General features: G+C 60.6%; 3 protein-coding genes across 3 annotated transcripts in view; 1 reads left to right on the top strand and 2 right to left on the bottom strand.

The window, feature by feature from the left end:
* Window positions 1-2,126: 2,126 nt before the first annotated feature.
* On the top strand, window positions 2,127-2,822 carry SPRG_06947 (hypothetical protein). Its single transcript, XM_012346412.1, has one exon. It carries the CDS (start codon window positions 2,253-2,255, stop codon window positions 2,796-2,798), a length of 546 nt encoding a protein of 181 aa, XP_012201802.1. The 5' UTR covers window positions 2,127-2,252; the 3' UTR covers window positions 2,799-2,822.
* Window positions 2,823-2,872: 50 nt separating this feature from the next.
* Window positions 2,873-16,492, bottom strand: SPRG_06946 (hypothetical protein; the record flags this gene model as incomplete). The annotated part of the gene is made up of 19 exons (XM_012346411.1): window positions 2,873-3,529; window positions 3,574-4,376; window positions 4,415-5,307; window positions 5,424-7,024; window positions 7,147-8,373; window positions 8,425-9,690; window positions 9,749-12,250; window positions 12,274-12,883; window positions 12,927-13,276; window positions 13,329-13,421; window positions 13,477-13,812; window positions 13,858-14,109; window positions 14,154-15,603; window positions 15,654-15,715; window positions 15,762-15,839; window positions 15,890-16,083; window positions 16,130-16,220; window positions 16,267-16,362; window positions 16,421-16,492. The coding sequence occupies 19 exons, from the start codon at window positions 16,490-16,492 to the stop codon at window positions 2,873-2,875; spliced, it is 12,633 nt and encodes a 4,210-aa protein (XP_012201801.1).
* Window positions 16,493-16,803: 311 nt separating this feature from the next.
* SPRG_20323 (RuvB-like 1) overlaps window positions 16,804-18,160 on the bottom strand; it is a gene marked incomplete at both ends in the record, with an annotated part of 1,918 nt that continues 561 nt past the window's right edge. Inside the window, 6 exons of the mRNA XM_012346548.1 lie at window positions 16,804-17,025; window positions 17,071-17,197; window positions 17,243-17,349; window positions 17,395-17,680; window positions 17,731-17,857; window positions 17,903-18,143. Of these exons, the coding sequence (XP_012201938.1) occupies window positions 16,804-17,025; window positions 17,071-17,197; window positions 17,243-17,349; window positions 17,395-17,680; window positions 17,731-17,857; window positions 17,903-18,143 (1,110 nt within the window). The remainder of the gene's footprint in view (window positions 17,026-17,070; window positions 17,198-17,242; window positions 17,350-17,394; window positions 17,681-17,730; window positions 17,858-17,902; window positions 18,144-18,160) is intronic.

Raw genomic sequence — 18,160 nt, 5'->3', positions numbered from 1 at the left:
CTTCAAACGTGCGAGCACGACAACCCCATGTGAGGAAGTCCGCGTAGAAGCGTTGAACGAGTGCATCGACTTGTCGGGACGTCGACAGGTCATGGCCGAACCAGATGCCCAAGTACTTGACGTGAGCGCCCGTGGCCATGACGTTCGGCCTTTTGGCTAAGATCAAGTGTAGTATCTGTTCTAATCAGTGTGAAAACTGATTTCCACACTTCGGTGTGGTTTTTTTTCACATTCATTTTTACAAATTCCGATAGTCCAGTTGGCTTGCCACTGACTATTGGACTGGTTTCCGAGGGCCCAGCACTCCTCCCTTGTGAAGCCTAACTACTGCACTTGTCCTCTACCTAGCACCACATTTCCATCTTCCAACACACTCTCATGCTCCTAATTTGGTCAGCGCAGCAACCTTGCCCGCAGGGCCCGAGGCGCAGCCGAGGTCTAGTTCATATGCGAGGAAACCATAGTATTGCGAGTGCATCCAATAGACGCGCGAGAGCATTGTTTTATGCGTGTTGCACTACAACAGAACAATATTTGAAGCCGAGAGGCGGACTTCGTTTGCTTGGTCCGTACTGTCAACATTCTTTTGATGTCGTGCGATGTTTGAACGCCGAAACGGACTGGAAAGTAAGAAAGCATGCATTATTGCATGGAGCGATTGTGTATTGCACTTGTGCGATGGAGAGACGACGCGGCGGGAATATGAGCAGAATAACATCGACGCACACGGCAAAGTGCCGCGGCCGTGACCTCGGCCCACACGTGATACCGAACGACAAATGGATCTGCTGGCTCGCCACGACTGTAGACGCCTTCGCGTGTGGCCCCGTGGCAAGCCCGACTCCCAAGCCGCCATGGCTGGTTCGCCTCAACAAGGTTACCAAGTCGTTGACCCTGACGACGCCCGCCGACGTCGTGCCCCGCCAAGGATGCGCTTGCAGCTACCGACCCGCCACCTGGGCGTCGCGGAAGCCTTCTACGAAGCGCCTGCTGCCGTAGCCGAGCTCCGGCTACCCGACGCCATCTTACCCAAGTACGCCGACTTCGTCTACCCAGTGATGCTCCGCGCGGTCAAGTTCCGCGCACATTTGGACTGGCTCGACAGGGCCGATCAAGCGTGCCTCTTCTGCCCCGAGCACGAGACGTACCGCCACTTCCTCGTAGACTGCGACTTCATCAAGGACGTGTGGAGCACGCTTCACGCCGTCATGATCCCTCTGGGCGTGACCTTGCCGACTACGCTCTCAGGCTACCTCTCCTCGACGCCCAAGACGGCGTCCAACAAGCACCAAGCCGCGTTCCGCTACCTCTGGCCCGAGCTCCGCGCCTGCGTCTGGTTCAACGTCTGGCGAGTCTGGAACGATCGCGTCTTTCGCGCCGACCTACCGCTGCCAAGTCCATGGACGATTGCCGTCAAGGCGGCGCGTGTCGCTCAACAGCACTTGCACCACAGCCTCGTACAAGAGCCCGAGCAGCCTGCTCTTCGTCGGCTTCTCCGGCTCCTCGCCCAGCACGAGTGGCCACGACGTCACCTCGTCCCGCGGATCGCGCTCCTGCCTCTGTAATAGACGACCGACTTCAACAACAACATCAGCGCACACGCTGTTGACGCCAGGGGGCCCCAGTGCAAAGCTAACATTACGCTGTTATGCACCTAATGTCCTTACTCTGTAGATCATCAATTATCCACTGTTTAAATTTATATCAACTCCACCAACTCATACCTTACCGGTGGCGTCTAAGTCGAGTGTATGACGGAATTCTGGGCGCTGGAAACCTGTCCGAAAGCTGGCGGGTGGCCAACTGGACTTGGAGAATTTTGTAGAAATGAGTGTGTAAGAACGCCACTGTAAAGTGTGGAAGTCATTTTTTACACGGATCTGAGCTGAAACTACACTTGATCGTGGCTGGTCATGCAATTTAATTATAAAAATCCAGGGGTCCCACATTCTTTTTACACAAATTGTAAGAAGAATATAAAGCTTTTTTAAAAGTGTGGAAAACAGTTTGCACACATCTTTGTACCACATTCTACACTGGATCTGCGATCGTGCTTCTTTTTTCTTTACAAACGTGACATGTTTACAACATGAATTTAGCACACGTTTTAAACAATGCAAAGGACTGGCATACAATTGGGCAGCGAGCGTGAACGTGGACGACCATCATCGACTTGACACCGCGTGGGACGAAGCCATCGCCTCACCGTTCGTCCGCCGTGCCTTGCTGCCTCACTATTTCATTTGCCAACTATGAAGCGCTCGCTCTTCGGTGGCGCCATCTCGTGCGACGTGCCCAACGGCTTTGCCGACGTGAGCGAGTTTCGCCAAGTGCCCGACAACCAAGAGGTGTTCGCCGACGCCGCGACCGACCGCTGCGTCATCATTGAGCTCCTGCAAATGGAGGACACCATTGGTGACAGCGCCACTGGTGTGTTCTACTTTAACGAAATCGCCGACTCGAACGCGTGCGCGCCGACGGACCGCCACGTTGCCCAAGCGTTTACGATGCCCGCGTCCGAAGTGCATGGGCTCCAAGTCCCTGCGCACATTGCTGTCGGTACGCAGGCCGTCGCCAAGTACAAGGAGGCCGCCAAGAACGTGATTCAAGTCTACGTGTGCTGCCTGCGCCTCCCGCGCGCGACGACCGACCTCGTCGTCTCGGTCACCGTGCCCATCTCTGTGGACCCCAACAGCAGCAGCCGCGGCCACGTTCCCACCGACGTCGACGAAGGCTCGGTCTTTCTCAAGGCCATCTTCCGCTCGCTCGCCGTGCACGATTGGGACCTCTTTCAATAAGCTCTTCAAATCCGCTGTCGTGTCCTGTTTTGTGACGTGTCGGCGGGTATCAAATAAGACGTTGCAATTAAGTACTACGCATCTCGAATGGCGAGGTGGACACCCCGATCGAGCACATCGGCCGCCGAGAGGGTGCTCGGGAGGTACACGAGGTGCACGACCTCGGTGACGCCCGCGGTCGCAGCATCGGACAACACCGTGCGCAGCAGGGGCAATGGCACCGTGGACGCAGCGCCGTCGAGTCCATTTAAAGCTGGTACGGTGCGCGGTGTAAAGTGCAGGAGGAGCGGGCCCGTCGTCGCTGACTCGGGCGTCGGTGCTTGCAGCGTGTGCACACCGGTGGCATCGGGCAGCCAGGACGCACCGACGAGAACGACGCCGTCGACATAGACGCCACCTGCCGACCGGTCCACAGTCGATACAATCGTAGCCTCGAGCGCTATCGTGTGCAGCGGCTGATTGAGGCTCTTGGCGAAATGCAAGCTCCACGCCGAGAGAAACCGAGTCGGTTCGAGGTAGGCGCCGAGCCAGTGCACGTCGGGCACGACACCACTCGCGACCCAGTCGTCAAAAAACTGAATCTGGCGCATGAGGTGCGCCTGAAAGCCCGTCCATGTCGTCTGCCCCGAGTTGGCGACGTGCTGCCAAGACGCGGGTGCTTCGTTGCGGAGGACGGTGGCATGTAGCGGCTCGAGGGCGGGCGGGAGCACGCCGGCGCCATCAACGAGTGCCTACGCTTGCGTGAAACACACCACGTGGTAGAGCTAGCACCAACCTCTTGGAGACGTCGAACGTCGGTTCGCAACCGATCTCGGATCGTGGCCAAGATCTCGACTTCGGCGTGCAGAATGGCATGCAGCGGTGCCGTGGTAGCCAGCGGAAACACCTTTTGAGCGACGTCGAGATCGAGGCTCGCGGCGTCGAGCGCCTTGTCGAGCGACGCGTACTGCAGGACCTCGACCCGCGTTTGGCTGGGAGGCGCAGCCGCGGCGATCGCTGGCGGAAACTGGCGCCAGAGCCAGTACCGGTACGTGCTCTCGAGGCGTGTTGCGATCGAGAGCGCTGCATACAAGTCGTGTACGAGGCTCGCGTGGAGGCCAAACCACACGGGGTTGTCAATGATTGGCAAGCTCGTAATGTTGTTGGGGACGAGCGGGCCCGCGTTTGGCGCCTCGACCGACTCGAGGAGTCCTTCCATGTCGGACGTGGCCGCGGACGACGATCGACGCCGAAGAAGGTTGCGGACGCTGGCCGTGCGCTCGACGGGCGACGTCCACGCAAAGATGATGCGCTGCAGCCGCGCTTTGAGCTGCCCGCTGCTATAGCGTTCCAGGAGCAGGCGCACATACGCGGTGTCCCAGGACGAGTAGAGGTTGCAGCCGTACACGAGAGACTCCAAGTCCAAGGACGGGTGCGCGACGACGATGGCAAAGTCCCGCGGTGTCACACACAAGGCACCTTTGAACCCATGGACGCCAAACTGCGTGCGCGCCACGAGAAGCGCGTGAAGAAAACAGAGACTGAGCCACTCGGGCGAGGCCAGCGTCGGGCTTCCGAGCGCCTCGGTGGCGTCGATATCTAGTGAGAGCCATCGAGATCGGAGACGATCCTTCTACCTGGTGCGACCGACGACGAGAGCGGCGCATGGAGCTGGTAGGCGCAGCTAAAAAGGTGCTCGCGGAAGGTCGCTCCGAGGGCCATGTGACGCGTCACGCTGCGCTGTGCGAGCGAGAGCGGGACGCGGTCGGTGGCGTCGACGCACAACCAGAGCCGGAATTCCCAGTGAACGTCAGCAATATCTAGCCCGTGGTAAGCTCGGTGCAGCGTCTCGAGCCAGTCGGGATTGGTGTCGACTTGCCGAAGCACGAGCCACTGCCCCGTCTTCATGGTCGCAACAAGGACGCGCTCGAGCGGCTCGCTGTGGGCGGCGAGCACGACGTCGACCTTGGCGCTGGTGCCGGCCGCCTTGATCGCCGCCAGCGCGTCGTGACCTTGCGACGACAGAATGAGCGGCGTCGCACAGCTGGCCGCCGCCGCCATCTCGCCGAGGCTCCAGCTGTACGCAGCCGCGAGCCACTCGGACGGCACGACGCTGTGAACAAAGGCAAGGGCCTCGGCGCCAAACTGGTCCGGTCGAAGCGCGCGAACGATGCAGAGCCGCTGGAGCGGCGAGAGCGGGACCGGTAGCTCCATGAGCCATGGCTTCGGGGCCTCGTAAAAGCTCTTCCAGACCACTTTGAGGTTGTCGTCCATCCACGAGGCGAGAAGGCGACGCCGGAGTGGTTTTGGGAGAATGTCGCCGAACGACGTCAAGAGCTCCCAGCGCGACGTCGGCAGCCACGACGGAGAGCGCAACGGCAGCGTTTCGACACGCGGCGCGGGCTGCGGTGCGATCAAGAACCGAAACTCTTCTTGGCTCGACCAGCACCACGCCCAGGACGGCTTGGCGCGCTCTTCCATGTCGTCGAGTTCCCGCCCGACATCGTCGTCGTCGCCACCGTCCATTCCACTATTGTCATCGTCGGCGAATGTGTCGTTGCATTCGTCGTGGTTTGCTTCGTCCGAGCCCGAGCCGCCTCGTCGTCGTTGTCGTCGTCGCTGCCGTCATCGTGGGGCTGGTACAACCGTAGGGCAAAGAGCAAATTGAGAAGCGTGCGGTCGTCGGCGCAAACGCCCCAGTGCAGTGTTCGGTACACGGTCAGCGTGATGCGCTCGAGAAAGGCCATTGCATCGCTTTTCCCAATCGCACTCAGGACACTTGTGAGCAAGTGGGTCAGCCACGCGATCGAGACGCCGTATCGCGGACTCTTGTGCCGTAAATCGTCGCTGATCAAGCACAAGTCGACAAACCGCTGCCGCACCACGTCGAGCGGCACCGAGAGTCGAGTGGCTTTCGAGAGCTCGTACGAGAGCTGCACTTGCTTGGCGACCGCGTCGCTATACGAGTGGCGCCACGTCAAGAGCGCGGCCGTGTCGTCCAAGATGGCGTCGCCAGCCTTGGCGAGTGCCGAGAGGCAGAGATCTTCCCAGCCACTCGCATCGTGCTCGGCCGCGTGCAACGACGTTTTGAGCTCCTGCCAATGCAGGAGCGTGTGCTTCGAGGCGTTGCCAAGCACTTGCGATCGGAAGAGGTCGCTCGCAATCTGAGGCGTCAGCTCAATGTAGACAGGCGTGGTGAGAGTCGCAAACGCTGGCAGCCACGGCGCTGCTTCGTCGGTCGTGAAGAGGTAGAGCGACCAGTCGGTGGGGAAATCGAGCAGCGACTGCTTGTGCGTGAGAAAATTGGGCCGCGCATTCCCGAGCCGACTGGCTTGACGTTTCGCGAGCAGAAAAGGCAAGAGGAGACTCTTGGTCGAGAGATTGGTGTGGCGCACGAGGACGGGACGCCCGGCCTGCATGGCAGCAAAGACGTCGTCTTGGACCTTGTCGAATTCCTCGGGGCTGCCGTTGTGAGGAGGCACAAGGTATGGCGTCTCGTTGGCGTACACGTCCGTCGTCATGGCGAGGACCCATGCGTAGGCTATCTCGTGCGGGTCAATGAGCAGCGGGTATGTCTCGGCCGAGGCCAAGAAGGCGACATTCTCATGGCTGATCGGGTCGTCCATCGGCACAGTTTTCGCGACCCAGCGCTGCAAGAGCGCCGACTCGACGAGCAGATCGTACGTGGCGTAATGGGACGTTTGCGTGAGCAAGCCGAGAGACGACGGTAGCCCGAGGTTGGATAGCAACGTGATCCACCGCACGAGCAAATGGTGCCGGCCATACGCCGGCACGTGGCCTGCATACGACGCGAGCCCCGTGGCCATGAGTGCATGGGCCGGTAGCCGCGCACCCCACTCGATGCACTCGTCGCGTCGCTGATGCCATGCGCTCACAAACACCACGAGCGCCGAGAGCAACGATTGCGCTTTCTCACTCGACTCGGTCGAGTCGGACAGCTGCGTCGTGAGCTCGCGCACTTGGGTGTCGGTGGTCGCTCGGGACGTGGTCGTTGCCTGCATCGTCGCCACGTGCGCGTCGACGACGCGCCGTAGCTGCGCGCACTTGATCTCGCAGCCATCTACAATGACTTGGGCGTCCTTGATGTGCGCATACTGCGGCTCAAGCATGACGTGCGTCATCTTGTACTGAATGATCGCCCGTGCCCACGCACAGATGGGCCCGCCGGACGGGTGCAGCTTGGCCAAGCACGCGGGCGTAAACTCCGCGTGACGCCGAGCACGTCGCTGTCCAAGCGCATGGCAAAGTCCGTGCCTCGATTCTTGAGCTCGTCGAGCCCTTCGGGACGCAAGAGCTACGCACCATGCAGGATCAAAATAAGGTGCGATGTCCTTCGGCATTGTCGTACCCAGTGCCGCGCCGGCAGCGTGTAGTCAAGGAGCTTGGTTTCAATGTCGCGCTCGTCAAACGTCTCGATGGGCTCGAGTCGTAGGAGGCGGCACATGCACTCGAGCAGGTAGCGCAAGGTGGGCGGCATCGGGTGCACGCTGCAGAGCTCCGCCATGTCTTGCGTGTTGAGGCCCTCGAGCTTGCGCGTGGCGTCCAGCACACTTGTCGTCGCAGCGTCCAGCGTGCAATTCGCTGCGGCTTGCAGCGATTCCAACTTGGCAACCGCTGCGACTCGAACGTCGTCCTCCGCCGACAGCTGCGCTTGCAACGACAGAAGCGTTTGCGACGCGGTCTCGAGGCCGACATTGATGCCCTGGGAGACCTGCGACATGCGCGAGATCTCAGGTGTGAGGCCCTTGACCGTTTGCGCGACGCGCGTCGAGAGGCGTTCCAAGTACCGCAGCGCATCGAGCGCTGCCACGAGCTTGGCTTTTCGCTCTTCGTTGGCCAGCACGCGCGACTGCCAGAGCCGCGCAAAGCTCGCAATGTGCAACACAAAACGAGATGGCACGAGAGGGCAGGCGTTCGTCTCGTATGCTTTCGCGGACGCAAAGAGCGCCTCGGCCGCGTCCAGGTACAGCTCGGCGTCGGCCATGCCCGCGTCCGTGCACGTTGTATGTACCATGGCGCGTAAAACGTCCTTGGGCCACGTACTGACGTGGTGTATGTGGCAGTGCCGGAAGAGATGTGCATACGAGGCTTGCAGGTGGCGCTGCCACGTCATCGGTGCGTGCGCCGGCATGGTCAGCACGAGGGCGAACGTGAGCTTCCGCCGAAGGGTCTCGGCAAAGTACGCCTCGACAGAGGACTGCGTGTCCAAGAAGATATTGTCGCTTTTCGCGAGCGCGCGCAGCGCCGGCGCCAAGGCTTCGAGGTCGCTCGAGGTGACAAAGTGGGGCACATAGCGCTCGCAGACGAGCTCGGCCATGTCGACGAGGTACTCGTCACGCGTCGTCTCGTCTTCCGGAGTATGACACGCCAACGCATGCTTGATGACGAGCACCGAGGCCGTCGGATGCGCCGCGGCGCGCAGCAAGGCTTCGTTGATTGCACGCTGCCACGTCTTGTGCACGGCAAACAATGGGTTCTGGACGTTGAGATACGTCGCGGCGCTACCGGCGATGCCTGCTGCGAGCCGTGACAAGGTCGCTTTGCCCGTGCCGGGTGGCCCCCACACCAGTACATGCTAGCTCACGTGTTACAGCGTGGTGTCAAATGAAGAAGCGACATTGAGTACCTGTGAGTGATAGCTCGCGGCGGGACCTGCCGGCGGGCGCAAGACCCGAGCGAGGCGTACCACGTGCTCAATAAAGAAGGGCAACTGCAGCTGCACGTCGTTGTTGATCGCGTTGGGTCGCGCCAACGTCTCGGTGAGCTTGCTCAGCTCCGCGGCCACGGTCGCACTCAAGAGCTCGACCATGTCACTGGCGTCAATCTCGTCGTACGCGGTCGACGGCAACAACGTCACAAAGGTGATGCGCAGAAAGTTCGCGTGCAAGTACGCAGCGACCGGCGTCACCTGCTGCGCGCCGAGCATCGATGACCGGTGCGTCGTCGCCTGCATGTCGTCGCTCGCGCGCCGGAGCACCGTGTTGGCCGCCGCGGCCGCCGCGACCGCGTTTGGAAACAAGGTTTCATGGGCGATCGCAAAGCTCGAGGTGCAAATATCGCGGAGGAGCGCGCTGAAGAGAGCCAGATCGGTCGCACTCATGAGTCGATCGGCGAGCGTTCGCGTCGCTTCGTGGCACCAGAGCCGGACAAGCGGTGTCTTGTCGCTAAACTGCGTGGCGGCGCAGTCGCGCGCAACCGCTTGCGTCAATTGAAGCATGTCGTCGAGCCGGAAGAGGTAGTGTGGCCGCGTGGGCGAGACGCGGAAGCGCTCGTTGCAGCTGATAAAGAGCCGCATCGTCGCCTTGACGAGCGTCGGCAGCATTTGGGCAAAGTCCACCGAGAGGTTTCGCGACGAGACGCACCAGCTGCCAACGTCGAGGAGGAGCTTGTTCATGTCGGACGCTTGCAGCTCGGGAAAGGCGAGCGGGACGAGCCGTGTGACAAAGCGCTCTGAGGACGCAAGTCGACGCCGTGACGGCTGCTCGGTCACGCTGCCGACGAACACGATGCCCGACACGAGCGTCTCCGCGTGCGTGTGCGGCTCGTACATCGCACCGTTGGACAAGAGGTGGCGCAGAAAAGCCAGCGTGCCATCTTGATCGGACGGGAGACTCACGTCGTCGAGGATCAGCACGCAGGTCTTGTGGGGCGGCGCCGACAATTCGTTCTTACGCGAGCGTTCGAGGTGGTCCTGGAGACTCGAGAGGAGCGAGCTCGGCGACGTGCGCACGCCGCAGGGCACGAGTGCAAATACAGAGGCCTTGGTCGTCAACACTCTTTCATCGCGCTGCCGGAGAAGACTCTGCGTGCAGAGGGCGTCGACGACCGCCGATTTGCCCGTGCTTGGGGGTCCCATCAAGAGCACGTGCTGCGCGGTCTGCACAAATAGCTCCTACATCGTCGTCGTTGGTGTGTCGGAGAGAGTTCAACATGATAGATGCTATACACACCGTATAGTGCAATACGGCCGTGCTGTTGGCCGTGGGAATAAAGAGTTCCTTGATCGAGCGGAGTGGCATCGGCACCGAGAGCAGTCGAGGAGGCACAATGTCGGTCCAGAGCTCCCACTTCAAACCCCAGTCCACCGAGAGGCCAAAGGCGTACACGAGCTCGGGGCGGTTGGACGGGAAAAAGAGCTGGAAGCGCTTGCCCCGGGGCACGGGTGTCGGGGACGTGGCGGCAACCGTCGTCGCCGTCGGCTCCCCGGCGAGCGCGCGCAGAAAATTATCAAATTTCACGCGCTCGTCATGGGCGGAGGTGTGGCCAATGCCCCAAACGAGTCCGAGAAGAAACGCGCAGTGCCCGACCGAGAAGAGCTGCTTGACCGTCATCGACGCCATCTTGGGCCACGCCGCGCGGACGCTCGCACCGAGAATCGCCAAGAAGCTCTGCATACGCCCGAGGCTGCTCGGGCCAAAGGACGAGGCACGAAAGTGCAGCGTTGCAAACTGAAGGCACGGATCGATCAAGTCGAGCACGCTGTCCATCGCGTCCTTGACATCCGTGAGCTCCTTGAGCGCGTCGTCCTGCTTGGCCCACCAGCTATCGTAGAGCTGCTGCCAGCTCAGGTCGGAAGCCGCAACGTGAACGATCGCCGTCCGCGTCACGACGCCAGGAGACGCATGCACGAGGCTCGTCGACTCGAAGAGTAGACGCGTCTGTGGCGGCAGCGCGAGGCGCTCGCCCGACAACAGGCTTAAATAGCCATCTTGCTCGAGGAGCGAGTGCAATCCGTCGGTCCAGGACGGACTCAGCGCGCCATCCATGACGAGCCAGAAGCGCCCGTGGGCCTCGAGCTTGCTACGCGCGTGAAGACGCCGAAGGAGCAGCGTGAGCACGCCTTCGTCAAAGGTTTTATTCGGCAAAAGTCGGCCGTAGAGCTCATCGATTGACAAGCTCCTCGGAGACACCACTTGGTACATGGCGACACAGTCGGCAGACCCGGACCGTCTATTTTGATGGTGGGCGTACGGGTTCAAGCGCTCGTCGACAAGCCGCAGCGCGTGGCCGAGCGTTTGATACAGCGTCGTCTTGCCGCTCATGGTCGGACCAAGCAGCACGACGCCTTGGGGACGACCGAGCGCTGTGTATAGCTGCTGCAACTTGAGCAGAAACGACGGCGTTGCCATCACGTGATGCGCTTGGAGCGCGAGCGTCATCACATCATGCGGCAAGTCTTGCGATTTGTGCAGCAGTGGGGTTGAGGCAAGGGTCTCGAGGAAGCTCTGCAAGGTACTTGCTGTCGCGTCCGACGGCGGAATCACACTTGAGAGGACGTCGCCGAGCACGTGAAGGAGCATCGCGCCTTCGATCGAGACGAGCTCCGCTGGTGACGCCGCATCGTACGCGTGCTCTTTCAACACGAGTTTCTTCGCTCGATCGACGACGTTCTTGACCACGCGGAGCGACTGCATGTAGGTCGCTGCGAGAGGAAAGAGCTTGGCGGCTGTCGCCAGTGCAAACGCAACCTGCTTGCCGAGCATCTCGGGGTTCCCAAAGCCCGCGAGGTCGCACAAGATACGGCACACCATCTCTACGTCGGGTGCAATCAGCGTCACGGGGCGAAAGAGGCTTAGGAACGCATCGTGCGTGCGCGGCAGCTGCGACGCCGTAAACGTAGCAGCGATGTGGACACCGCGCCGAAGACGGAGCTTGGTGCCATGCAGCATCACCGACGCCTCGCGCAGACTGGTCGCTTCTTGTACGCGGTGCAGGAGGTCCGTGAGGACTCCGATGCTGGCATGATTAAAGACGTTGTGCGCATTGCGCAGTAGTAGCCACGTGCCGGTGGCCGCGGCCCCCTTGATGATGCGCGTAAACGCGTCCATGTGGGCGACGCACTCAAAGGCCATGCAGAGTTTCCCGCACGCACTCGCGAGCATGTGCAACGTCGTGGCCTTGCCGATGCTCGACGCGCCGACCACCGCCGACCCTTTGGCCATCGCCATCGCACTGCACACAACGCGTGCGACCTTGAGTGTGTTGGGGGTCACAATCCACGTCGTGGCGCTGCCGAGGTACTCGTTGCCGTAGAGCACGGAGGACTTGAGCACTTTGAGAAGGACGTTGCCGTCGTTCCACGCCACCCGGAGCTGCGACTGCCAGACAAACGCGTCGGCATTCGCAAGGTGCGCCTCGTGCGCGATGAGGTCGGCGGTGCAGTCGCGGGCATGTAAAAGCTGCGCAATGAGGTTGGTCACGAGGTTGATCCGGTGGAGCAGTGTGTGCGTGCCTTCCCGCAGCTCTTGTGTGAGGTCCGCAAGGCGGGGCTCGAGCTCGGTCGAGAGGTAGTCTTGAAGTTTGTGGGGCCGAAGCGAGCGCGCATCGGCACTCGAGCTCGGCTCCCGTAAGGCGCTTTCGATCTTGTTGGTAAACATGTAGCGCTCGATGACGAGCACCGTTTGTTCGGGCCAGAGAAGGTACCATTTCCGAAAATCTTTTTGCTGTAGTCGCTCATCGCACTCCGTAGTAGCACCTGCATCGACGTGTACAAGCCTTGCTCGAGGCGGGCGAGCCAACTGTCCGTCGCCACCTTCTCGGTCGGCACGACCTGCGAGAGTGCAATCGACTCGTCGAGCGAGCTGCTCACGTTTGTGATCTCCTTCGCACCATTGAGCTCGAGCCGCCCAATGCCTGGAAAGCAGCACGAGAGGTACGATCGCTTGCGCGTCGTGAGTGCGTCCGGGTGCGTCGAGAGCGCGCGAATGAGCTCGGCGTCCGAGAGGAAGAAGAACCGAGGAAAGAGCGTGCGCTTGAGCTCCAAGCACATGTGGAGGCCTTCGAGGACGTTTTCGAGGAGCGCTTGGCACTCGCGCAAGCGATCGGCTGCCTTGTCGATCTGGATGACGGCCAAACAGAGCGGCCGCGCGACCACCGCGGCCATGATGCTGCGCCAGTGGCTATCGGCGAGTGCGAATTTCTTGGCTTCGGGCGACGCCTTGTCGAGAACTGGGACGTCGGCTTTGGATGCGAAGAGCGGCTCGATCGAGGCCCAGGCCTTGCCCGTCTCGGAGAGGAGCTCGGTGACGTCGCGCAGCTTGAGCAGCGCGGGCGGTGCGCCAGAGCTGGTCGTAGGGTTCGAGCGTCTCGCAGATCGTGTCGAGCTGGAGAAAATCCGTTTGGACCCACCCGAGCTTGGCTTCCTCGTCGGCGATCGTATCGATCGTGTGGCGCGCTTGCAGAATCGCATCGCGCACTTTAGTGAGCTGCCCCACATACGTGGTGGCGTGTCGCAAATCGCTCTTCTTCTGAAACGAGTTGACTTCGGACTCGAGCTCTTCGAGCTCGGCCTGGAAGCGCGAGCGCTTGGCGATAAAGGTCGTCTCGATGCGCATGCGCTCGTTCTGGAGCGCGACTTCGCCATCCCGAATCACTTTTTCAATTTGGTTCTTCCATTCAAACGTCTTGGCCGTCGACGAGAGGAGCTCGGACGCGACCGAGAGCCCCGAGAGAACTGGACACGACGGCACGAGCTCGACCTAGGCGCCAAAACGTTTCGTAAAAATCCATTTGTCTTACAGTCGTTGGTACCTGCTCGATGAGAAATTGAATGCGGTGCTTGACGTCCTGCACGCTACGAAAGAGCTCGAGGAGCTCCTGTGATCGCAGCTTGGTCAAGTACGCCTAGTACAACCTTCGACTAGAACGACATGGATACAATAATGGCCAGGTCGCCTACCTCGGCGTCAACGAGCTCGTACAGATCCACTGGTTTCTTGGAGAGGCGGCTCACCATGAGTTTAAACTGCTGTCGAATGTCCATGTTGATCTGGATCGTGGCTTGGGAAAACGCATGGAAGAGCGCCTGGATGAAGCGAGACGCTTTCTGGATCAAGCCCGCGTTCAGCGACGTGCAGTCGACGTGGAACAAGCCAGACGGGCACTGTCCCTGGTTGGGCTCGGCGGCAATTTGCATGGCAAAGCGCATAAACTTGCCAATCTCGGCAGCGTACGCTGCAATGTCGTGGCGCGCCGCCATAAAAGCTTCCAGCGCCACGTCGCCGGCCGCGACCATCTAGCACCATGTTTGCTCGATACCGACACCGAGCAAGGAACGTACGGCGTATCGCGCATAGTTGGCCCGGACGCTGCTGGCGTGCGCCATGCTGAGCGACAAGAGGGCCTTGATTTCGTCGGCGGCGCGGACGACCTCGTCTTCGTGGAGCCCGACGCCCCAGAGGAACGGTGACCCACCGAGGATAATCGATGGCTCAAACTTGGTTTCAACGCGGTCGACGTGCGTAAAGCAGGCGGGAATGTTAAAGAGCACGTTGAGCAGCGCCGCCGTCGCATCCTCGAGCGACGTGGCAAACTACCAAAATGTCAAAATGGTACTATATGTCGATGAGACCGTACGTTGATGGCGGTGTGGTCGAGCTGTAGCGAGAGAAGGAGACCTCTGAGCGGACTGCTCGATGCGTGCTTGCGGAAAAAGGCCACGTAGGCGTCAATCGAGCGCACGACGAGGCCGCGCAACTGCAGCGACATGAGCGTCGCGACGCAGTCAAAGTAGTGCTTGGGCTGTAAGAGCGCGGACGCGAGGACGTCTTCGTTCTTGGCGGTGGTCAGAATGCGCTTGGCGGTGTTGAACCACTTGTCGAGAAGGAGGCGCTTGACGTGCGCGGCTTGCGTGAGCTGCCGCTTCTCGAACGTCTTGATGTCCATGGGCACCAAGTGCGACGCGAGCTCGTCCGTACTCGGCAAGTCCACGAGGAGGAGCTTCTCAAAGTCACCCCATACATAATGCAGCGCGAGCAAGTGGCTGTCGAGGACCATGAGGTACTGACTCAAATGGTCTTTCGCCAAGAGCTTGCGGTCGATCCAGCCGCGGGTCGGAGCAATCGCGTGCGCGTAGCCTTCGCCCCACTTCCACTTCATTTGGACTTGATACATGGCTGGCGTGCCACCCGGAATGTGCAGCCGGCGCTGGGTTCCTTCGCGCAGCAAGAGGTAGTCGAGGACAGCCTTCTTGATACTAAAGTAGTAATTTGCGACCGTCTCGTCAAACATGGCACGCAGAATCGCCGCGGCCCGCGCTTGCGGAAGCTGCTGCAGCGCCCGCGCCACGAGCTTCTGGATGTGCTCGGTCCAGCGCGGGTTCATCGGTACAATGTCCTTGGTGCTAATGACGTGCTCGAGGTAGTACTGGTACCGCGCTGCCGCGCCGTCGTTCTCGGCCATGCTGGGCGCCGTCGTCACCAACCTTGTTGCAACGGGGAGCGTTGCTGGCAGCGGTGAAAACACGGGCTTGCCCGACGTCGTGACGAGCGGGAGCTCGATTTTCGGGGGCGACGCCGCCACCGGGTGGAACGCGATGTCAAGCGCTGGCAGCCCAACCATGGCATCGGGCTCGTTGGGCGTGTTTAAAAAGACGAGCGGCGACGCTGTCGGGGTCGGGAGGTGCTTTCGGATCACGAGGTGGGCAGCGGGGAGCGAGTAGTTGCTCCCGATGCGGTCGCTCGATGCAAACTTTTCGATCGCGTCGACCTGCTCGACGCCCAGCGTGCGACAAAACGGGTCCAGCAGCGGCGGGTATTTCGCATCCAGCTCGGGGCAGTCGAGCACAACGTCTTGGTTCTTGACTTCGAGCTGCCACGGCATCGCGTCGGCACATCGCTTTTGCAGCGATACGCGCGGGCTGAGTGGCGCGATGGCCTGGGCGAGTGCGCGCGCCCGGCGTGAGAGTCCCGAGAGCTGGTCGGCGCGCGGACTGCCCGGTGCCGTTGGTTTGAGCGGCGTACTCGTGATTGTTTTCTCTGGGGACGGCAAGACGTGGAACAAGGCTTGCGACGGCGCCAAGAGTGACCTTGGGCGATGCCTTCTTAAAAAACAAATCGAGTGCAATGCGACTCTTACCGTGGTGGTTGCGGACGCTTGGTCGCGGGCTCGACAGGACGAATGTCGGGGTCCATCGTGCCCTACCGATCGCGTTAGCGCAACGTTCTTTCGTGCAGCAAAGACGACCTGCTGTTTTTGGGCCATGTGTCCATCGATGGCACGCTGCTTGCAAGTGACCGTGCCAATCCCGAGGCCGAGCTCGACCTACATCAACGAGACGCATCACGCTGTGCATCCAGGGAGCGATCACGTACGAGAGGCGACGACCGCATGCGCTCGCCGACATTTTGCACCAAGTGCTCGAGCCACGACTTGGCTGTATACTCGTCGACGTGGCAGTGGGCCGCAATGTCGCGAAAGGCCAGCGACACGACGCGATGCAGCGGCACGAGCGCGCTCACGTCTTCAAACTTGAGTCCGTGCCGCGTCGCAAAGGGCCCGTGGGTCGCTACACACAAAGCATGAGCACTGCGCCGTCGAATCTCTCGATGAACCGAAATGAGGAATGCGGATGCTATGGCCATGGACGTGGATAAAGACGATACCAAAGCCCGGGATGGAGGCTGCGCTCTGATCGCCCTCGACCTACGACGCACGCTCAATACCCTATCGCTCGGCATACAGGACATACGATTCGCTGCACCCAGGCGCTCAAGAAGGACCAGACCGACGCGAGCTCGGCGGGGGTCGGTGGTGGCGTGTGCAGAAGGCTTCGGGGGCGTCGCAGCTGTCGCGGTTGATCGTGCAAGCATGCGCGACGTCGTCGTGACCATGCTCGCGCGAACCGGCGTCTTGCTGCGGTTGATGGCACTGGCCGTGTCGGGCGTCAAGAGCGGAAGCCGCGTCGGCCGATCCATCGCGCCAAAGTGCCAAGTGCCCTTTCGGCCGAAACGCTCCCAATAGATACGATACACATGGATAGTACATGGATAGGTGCATGCGTGGATAGTTGGATCGAACACGTCTTCGCGTGCATATGGCTCCGTGAAAGTCGACGCTGCTACGATCCAGAAGGGAGCGTAACGCCGAGTAAGACGCAGGGTCCTCCATCTCTTGTCTCGAGGATTGGTTGTCCAAGCCCGTATTACTTCGTGGCTCTTTGTTGTAGATTGGAATGCGCACCGAGTACGTCATAATAAGGTCCATCGCTGCGTGTCAAAGTTGGGTTTTAATACAAGTAGCCCTCGCCTTCCGCGAGCGCCTTGGCCGACCGCTTGGCGTCGGCGAAGAGGTCGTGGATCTCATCTACGTCGTCGGCCGTAATGTCGGTGCGGCCCTGCGTCTCGGCCATGATGCGCGACGGTGTCAGGAGCTGCACCACGTAGCGCAGCGACGTCTGCGCGCCAATCTCGCCGAGGCGGCCGAGCGCGTCGTCAGCCAGCGGGATGCTCTACGAACGGACCTCTCAGAAATGAGATCGATCGACGTGTCGTACCTCGGCCTCGGCGCGAATGCTCACGATCTGCACCATTTCTTCGACCGAGTAGGGCATCGTGCGGATGATGAGCATGCGGTCGAGCAAGTCGAGCGGCACGCCATGCGGCGACGAGATCTCCGTGCCGCTACATCACATTGAGATCGCAATGTATCGGCAAAGCGGCGCGTACCGAACGGTGCAGACGCCGCGGTTGGTCGCAAACACAACGATGGGCGCGAGCGTCGACTCGAGCGCGCGGTTGAGATACGTGAAGCACTCGATGTCCAGCATGTGCACCTAAGATGCGCTAAGAAACATGCATCGTATGCCGCATCGACGTACTTCGTCCACGAACAGAACACCCGGAATGAGCTCGGCCACGCCTTGGTCAATGTACCGGTTGACGACCTTGTTGATCTCGCTGCGGAGCTTCTCGGTGATCTCCGTCTTCTTGGGCTTCATGAGGTTGCCCATCATCGACATGATGTCCTGGCCGCCCTGCGGCTTGGCGTTCGCAATGTCCAAGTCGTGGAGCGTCACGTCCTGGATGATCTCCTTCTTCTTGTGCACGTCGCCCTTGGGCATCGGGACGTACTCGTCGGCCTCCAAGTCGTACTCGGTCGCATACCTAGCAATGCCGCATGAGCGCACACGAGAGAGGCTGCATGCGTGCTGTACGCGTCCGAACGACCGACACGCTTGACCGAGCCGCTGTTGGCCTCAATGTAGATGACATCGCCCGGCGACACCTTTTCCTTCTGCAGCGCTTCGTAGATGCTTGGGTCCAACCGAAGCTGCTTGGAGCCTACGACATACAAGATGAGACTCCTCCTCTCGTTACAGGTTATACCCTTGGTCGTTTTGAGGCCAATAATGACGTGCGAGATGGTCTTGCCGTAGCCACCAAGGGGGTTTTCCGTCTCTTCGGGCGTGATCTCGGTCACCTCGCCTTCGTACACCTCCTTGTTCTCCTTGATGCGGAGGCCAATTGCGCGGCGAAAGTTCTCCATGAGAATCTCGGTCTTCTTGACCTCGGACGAGTAGACTTCCGAGCCGACCATGGGGCAGAACGGAACCTTGGGCCCAAGCTCCTGGGAAAATGCCAAGC

Source organism: Saprolegnia parasitica (genome assembly GCF_000151545.1).
Source record: "Saprolegnia parasitica CBS 223.65 unplaced genomic scaffold supercont2.29, whole genome shotgun sequence".
Taxonomy (NCBI): Eukaryota; Oomycota; class Saprolegniomycetes; order Saprolegniales; family Saprolegniaceae; genus Saprolegnia; species Saprolegnia parasitica.
The sequence above is the reverse complement of the archived record's forward strand: the minus strand, read 5'-3'. Positions and strand labels throughout refer to the sequence as shown.

Bases quoted from the DNA above. Each gene is read 5' to 3' on its own strand.
- SPRG_06947 (XM_012346412.1), top strand. From the start codon at position 2,253: ATGAAGCGCTCGCTCTTCGGTGGCGCCATCTCGTGCGACGTGCCCAAC.